The following is a 6,920-nucleotide window of genomic DNA, read 5'->3' as shown; positions in this document are numbered from 1 at the left end:
TTGCGCACGCCGGGTTCGAATCCGCGAACTTCGGAATGGCAGTCCAATGCGTTACCACTGGACTATGCCGGCCGTCAAATATATAAGTATTTACCGTTGAAAAGAAGATAATAACTGAACGAAACGTGAAACAGAACAAGACACAGATAATAAAACGAATCGAGCCCAGAATCTCTGTCTTATCGGGAGAACACCTGTTTTCTATTTCATGTTTAATTTAAATTTACAAGTATTAGTTTCTTCTTCAATTTTTAATATTACGGTGAGTTAAATCCTTCAAAAATCAATAACAAAAAAAAACGATTTCAATTAATTAATAATGAAAATTTAAAACCATAACAATTCATATAATTAAACTAAGAAGTTTTCAAATAATTTGTGAATGTTAATTAAAAAATATATATATTTTAATTATTTACACAATAATAAATCATATTTGGATAAGGTAAAATTCAAAATTTTAAAGAGTTAAATTATTTTCTTAATTTTTAAACGAATCATGTTCATTCTGATTAATTTTTATCACACATTAAGTTCGTGAATGGCATAGCAGGAAAAAATATTAATTTAATTTATTTAATCACTCTTTCTAGTAACTTTCAGATATTTATTATTTGAACTGCTATTACGATATGTGTTTTTTATCAGAAGGTTTCGTATCTTTATGCGTTTAAATGTCGAGAAAGAATATTACTAAAACATAATAAAAAGCTTTACAACATTGAAACAAATTAAAGTTGTGTTCTTAAAATTAACTACATATTTAAATACTGAATTAATGGTCTTTCACGATAATAATTTTATTAGTTACGCGTGTGAGATAATTTTATTATAATTATTAGTTGTTCACATTTCGCGATCTTTACTAATTGAACATGATATTTACAGTCTTTTAAAAATATGCCTTAAGTCAAGTATACATTATGTATTTATTGAAATTTGTGTTACACACGTTATATAATTCAATTCAATAGTAGATTACTATTTTTTTTTAAATTAAATATTAAAACACGCTCTCATTCATCTAAGGCCGAGTTGTTTGAACCTCTGTCAGAATTACATTTTGCTTTATTTGACATTCGTCACTCAAATAACGGTCTCTTTTAAGGGAAACGACTGCGCGGCCTTGTTCATTAAATTTGGATTTGATGCCAAAATTATCTCTGAGCTAACAATAAATATTTTTTGTTAAGTATCTATTTCTCTCTTTTAGTATACAAAAACGATTAAATATAAACTTAAAAGTATTGATTTTTTTAAAAGGGCATTAATTAAAACAAAAAAAATCCGATTAAGGTTGTAACACAAATTTGTCGCATGTTATTTAAAATTTTAATTTTAAAAAACGCTTTTTTATGATGGTTTTTTTCTATTTTTTTATGTTTAAACAGTAGGTAGGGTAGGATAATTTTTTTAGTAAATACAAATAATTCACTAAAATAATGCCAAATTGAATTCGTTAATGGCCTATGTTTTATAATTTAAAACACAACTAAATAAAATAGCACATATCCGTAATAGACATTTGCTAAACATAAAAGAAAAATTAATAATATTTTTTTTTGGTGGAGTATTTTGCCCTCAAACCCAAATCCAGTTGTACCTAAAAAAATCCTTTTAAACACCATTCTCGTTCTGTTATCAACAACTGTTAAATTTGGAATGGTTTCAAACAACTGGCCCTAAAATAAATTAATTTAAAACATTTTTTGTTTTAAATCATATCTCGCTGAAAAATAGCACTACATACATCCAATTCAATGATAGATAAATCACTTAGCTTTAAACAGTATTATAATATTTATCTAACTGACAGTAATTAATTTGGTACATAATCTGTGAAGGGTAGATTTACTCAACTGGGGGCGTCGAGCACAAAGGAGAAAGCCACTGCTAAGGCAGCTGCCAGGAGAATAAACAGTGACTTAGGCCCTTCATTACAGGATCCCTGCTGTAGTTCGGCGAGGCTTTCTGAAAACAGTAAAAGAACAAAAAATTAGATCTGCGTGACATTATATTTTCAAAGAAACCTTTGGTTTTCGTGAGCGGAGTCATTATTTTTTACACAATATATTGGCATCACAATATATTCTTCGTCCCTTTCACGAAAGCACTTTATACTGTATTAATTTTACATAATTGGGGTAGTTAGTGCCAGATAATACTAGACCACTGAATCACATTCGGAAATAATGATAATTTAAAAAATAATTTTTATTTTTTTTGTGTTCCTTTATTCATAAAAATTTAAATGATTAAATTTTTTTTGTTTCTACAGCCAACATACTAGGCACATGCCTAATATGGTGGCATGGTGGTGGTATGGTATTATCTACAATATTCTATATTGTGATCACATTGATTGTCCGGGACCAAGCTTTTCAAATTAATACCCCCAAAATATGTTAACGCAATTCAAAATCTTCAAAACTAGCACAACAAAGACCTAAAAATATTACTTTAGCTTAACGTAATTTTTTCTCGTATTTTATAGGTGTACGATAAAAGTTCTATACAATTGAAACTCGAAGAAAGTGAAATGAATGTTGAGTTTGGTTTTGTCCTATGTTTTTCGTTCAATAAACTGAATGTCACCAGCCTAATGTAAAATTTTGTTCACTTTAAATACTAGAAACTTTTTCATAAAATATTTTTAATTGTCTCTAACTTTTACTTATTCTAAGCCGAAATTTGTTACAGTAACATTTTATAGACCTCATTAAATAGCCAGTGTTGTTTTTTTACTCGAAATTCTGTAAGATCACAACTTTTTTCAGTTCTGGCTGGAATTTTCACCTTTCACATTAGAATATACATTTATTTCGCCATATGGTTTGCGTTTTTCATTTGTTCAACAAGAATAAAAGAATTTCAAGAAAAGCCGAGTAATAAAAATAAAAGAAGTTAAACAAAGACTTTCAATCAAATAGTTAAATAAATTGTATCTATCTGAAATATGCAAAAGCCTTACAATAAAAAGAATCCAAGAGCTTTTTAAGTTTCACCCATGAGAGATACTTTTACTCCTATTGCATTAGTTCTTGATTTGGGTATTTTCTAGAAATGGTATACTATATATATATTTGATCCCAGAGGTATTCTGTATTCACCGAACAGTGATGTACAGAATAGTACAATGAGGAACAGTAACGTGGTCTGTACAGTTTTTGACGAAAACTGATTTAAAAACAATAATAATAAGATAATTTCACATAAAGTAGTTTTTGTGATAACCAAAAGGTTGTCAAGGTTGCTGAGATTGCAAGTTTATAAAACCTATCGAATCTTATACCGCAGACAAAATAAACAATAAATTACCTTATTTTAGGAGCACGGACACGCCCATAACACGTTTTTATTATTTATTTTCCTCGTCATTTTTTGTACAGATAAAATAGTTTAAAGAGAATATGAGTTTAACATTTAAGAAGAAACTAATACTAATAAATCTAAGTGAAATATCAAACAGAACAAGAAATGGAAAAAAAAGTATCATTCGCAACTGGGAATAAAACTCCGGGTCTTACCGGAATAACGTCTTTAAACACTCGGCCAATTAACCGATCATTTTTTGTCGATCTCATTACAAAGTACTAACCGGATTAAATTATAACATAGATATTGTCTCGGATATGCCTAACGGATTTTAAAATTTATTTGTAGGTATTATCATTTTCTTGATTGAATATTACATCGACGGGTCATTCAAAAGTTATTTTACTAAACGTAATGTAAATTTACATAGGACAATACGATTCCCAGACAGGTAGACCAGACAGCCAATGAAATCAATAATCTTGTTGAGGAATAATTTCAAAATGTTTGATCGGCAGAATTTAAGAAAAAAATAGTTTTTATCGGGCCCTCGATTACGCCCACAACTCATTAATATAGGTTCTTTCTTCAGTAGTCACGTAAAAGGAAGCAGTATAAAGTGGTTAAATATTTAAACTAGCGCAGACCCATAAAAAACCACGGGATATACCAAATATATAAATAAATAAATAAAAAATATGTTATTTTTTGGTTAATAAAAAATATAAAAATATATATTGTAATTTATGAAGCTCAAAGTATTTATGAAAAAAATATTTATCTCAGAATCATTTCCTTTCAAAAGAAGAAATTTTACTATCGAAGGTTAGTACCTAAATATGAAAATTCCCTACATCTATTCAATGAGATTATGAAAATACACGACACGTTACTTATTTCATTTTAAGGAAATCAACAGTTTACAATGTGGTTGGTTAATACATGTACAATTTACTATGTATTGCTTGTCTTAATTAACCTCACTAGGACTAAGCCTGTATCGAGGTTAACAATTTACATTTGAGTGGGGACCTGTAAACCTGAAGTTATCACAAACATAAAGTAATACTACACACAAACACAAAATATTTCAAAAAGAAAAAAATATATATCTATTTGATGAGTTACCAGATGGGTAATTTGACAGTATTAGCTGTATGAAAAGTTGTTTCAATAATTTTGAAAATTAAAAGATTATTAACGTGAATAATGTTACGCATTACTCGGGAATATTTTACATTACTTACTTGCACATGCGCCAACAACCGAAATTATTTTATTTAATAAGACCTTTTGCCTCCTAGGCCTCAGACAAGTCAACTTTTGTTTTAAAATGAATTAATTAAGAGGAAAATAATTTCTCTCAATCCATGTCAAATTAATGAAGAAGAGGAGTGTAAAGATATGAGAGGAGGGTAGGAATCTGGGGATGTGTGTTTTTGTTTAGGAGTATCAGATCCATCTCTCCCAGTCGGTGCAAGGCGATGGGTCGAGAGAGTCCGGCTGAGAGGTGAAAGCATCACCCTCAACCGCCCTCTCCCAATCCGGCCCGCCACGCAGTTGGTGAGCAAAGGCATCCGTTGCAAAGAACCGAACAAACCTCACCCCATGAACAAGGGAACCCCTGCTAAGTAACCAAACATAGTGAACCTAGCCAATTAAATTCAATAAATCGCCAATCAAATATAAATAAAATAAATGACTTTGTGTACACAACTATTTAATCAAAAGATTCGACATATTTCAAAGGAATGGTTTCATCTTAGTTACACTTTAATTCTGAAGTGTCAATTTACGAAAAATTTTATGTAAACATTATTTTTTAATTTATTAGTACCCTCCTCGGTTTTATATACTGACCATAAATTAAATTAAAACAAAAAAATTTAAAAAAATAATTTTTCATTATTTTGCATATTTTTTTTATAATACCTATTAACTAATTAGTCACTGCTCATTGTAATATTTTTCTGTTGGTACTTGTCTATTCCTATATTTGATAAATACACGTTTATCCTGAAAAGAAATCATTGGTTTTGAAATATATGGATTCTTTCGGTTAAATACTGTTGTGTAAAAAGTTATTTAAATTTAAATGACGCCTCAAAGTGAATTTGTAATAATCTAAGAAATCGTCAGTAAAATGTTGAGAAAGAAAATCAGAATTTTAAAGATTTAATCAATTTTATTCGAAGTAAGTTTGCTTCGGGCACAATGACACGCCCACAACACATTTCTACCAGTCTATCTCTTCAGTGGCTATATACGAATGTATGTAACGTAAAGAAATGTAGGGAGATATCATCAATCTACATAATTTGGTGACACACTGTATACGGAGAGCATATTATATATCAGAATTACTAGCAAGGTATAGCACAATTAATCGACGTATTGTATTATTTACTAATTGACAATGATGGCGCTACGTGTGGAAACGCTTATATATGTTGGAATAGCGGAGAATAATTTAATTGATGGCTTAAGTGTGTTTCGCACAATAAAGACACTATAATATTGATATCGAGTGAATTAAGATATTATTACATGTAACTAAACTAAACTTAGTAATGTAAATATCTAGATTTCTCTAATAAACAATAAACAGTGTTAATCTCAAGTGACCTATCAGGTTAGTATGGTGCTGTACATATGGCTTTGTATTGTTTATTAACGAGCCGGTGTATGCAATCTGCTTGTATAATCGTTTGACTATTCTATATTTAGTAATAAAATAGATAATTGTAGAAATGTACATTTGTACAGCGCCCTTGAGGTGATTTTGCACTCAAACGACGCTATACAAATCGAACCAAAAATGATGTTTGATGTATTCAAAAAAGTTTGATTATATTTCAAAGCCCCTCACTGTAGAAACGATTTTATTCATTCGAGTATTAAATGACCGTTTTCACAAAGTAAAACTAATCAAACGCTTACTAGATGCCTAAATTAAAATAATTATATCTACCCAAAGCGAATGATCACTTTTTACTCACGATTACGCTGTGTTTAAAACGCAATTTTCCTACGTATTTTTTCTCTTTTAAAATCAAAATGAACATTCTGCGGAAATTATATTAAATTCAATCATTTTAGCAACCGAATTAGTCTTTCGTAATATTTCTAGTAAAAATTATCCATATCAGTGAGGTGATCAATAAAAAAACAAAGACCAAAGAAGGTAATCTTGTTTATACGTATCTTAAAAAATAAAAATCACGTTTAAATGTGTTTTGGACCCGATAGGTGCCCTATGTAAAAGTGTATAAATTTTTTTTTGCTCATCGACACTATCCCAAATTTTACCTTCGCTATACCCCCCCCCCCCTCCCAACAAACCCCTCCACCCAAACAACAAATATTTTTTTATCCGATTTAAAGGATTATAGGAATAAAGGGTCGTAATTTACCTACTCATATTCATATTGGCAAAAGCCGGATTGACAAAAATTTTGTTCATTAAATCGCACTACTTAAATCATAATGCATTACTGTAATCTAAAACAACAATATAGCTTAGACTTAAGAATCAATCTTTATTTACCTCATTTATGGCATTTAATTTGTATCCATCAGCACGTAAGAATTTTAATTTTATGTAT

At 29.6% G+C, this 6,920-nt stretch overlaps 1 protein-coding gene across 1 annotated transcript in view; it reads right to left on the bottom strand.

The window, feature by feature from the left end:
- Positions 1-1,036: 1,036 nt before the first annotated feature.
- LOC149425775 (uncharacterized) overlaps positions 1,037-6,920 on the bottom strand; it is a 299,336-nt gene continuing 293,452 nt past the window's right edge. Inside the window, exon 6 of the mRNA XM_089641680.1 lies at positions 1,037-1,971. Within this exon, the coding sequence (XP_089497806.1) occupies positions 1,856-1,971 (116 nt within the window). The 3' untranslated portion in view covers positions 1,037-1,855. The remainder of the gene's footprint in view (positions 1,972-6,920) is intronic.

The sequence above is a fragment of the Hesperophylax consimilis genome, chromosome 2 (genome assembly GCF_061612785.1).
Source record: "Hesperophylax consimilis isolate HC1 chromosome 2, BYU_Hcon_1.0, whole genome shotgun sequence".
NCBI classification, from domain to species: domain Eukaryota; kingdom Metazoa; phylum Arthropoda; class Insecta; order Trichoptera; family Limnephilidae; genus Hesperophylax; species Hesperophylax consimilis.
This window is presented reverse-complemented; position numbering and strand designations above follow the sequence as displayed.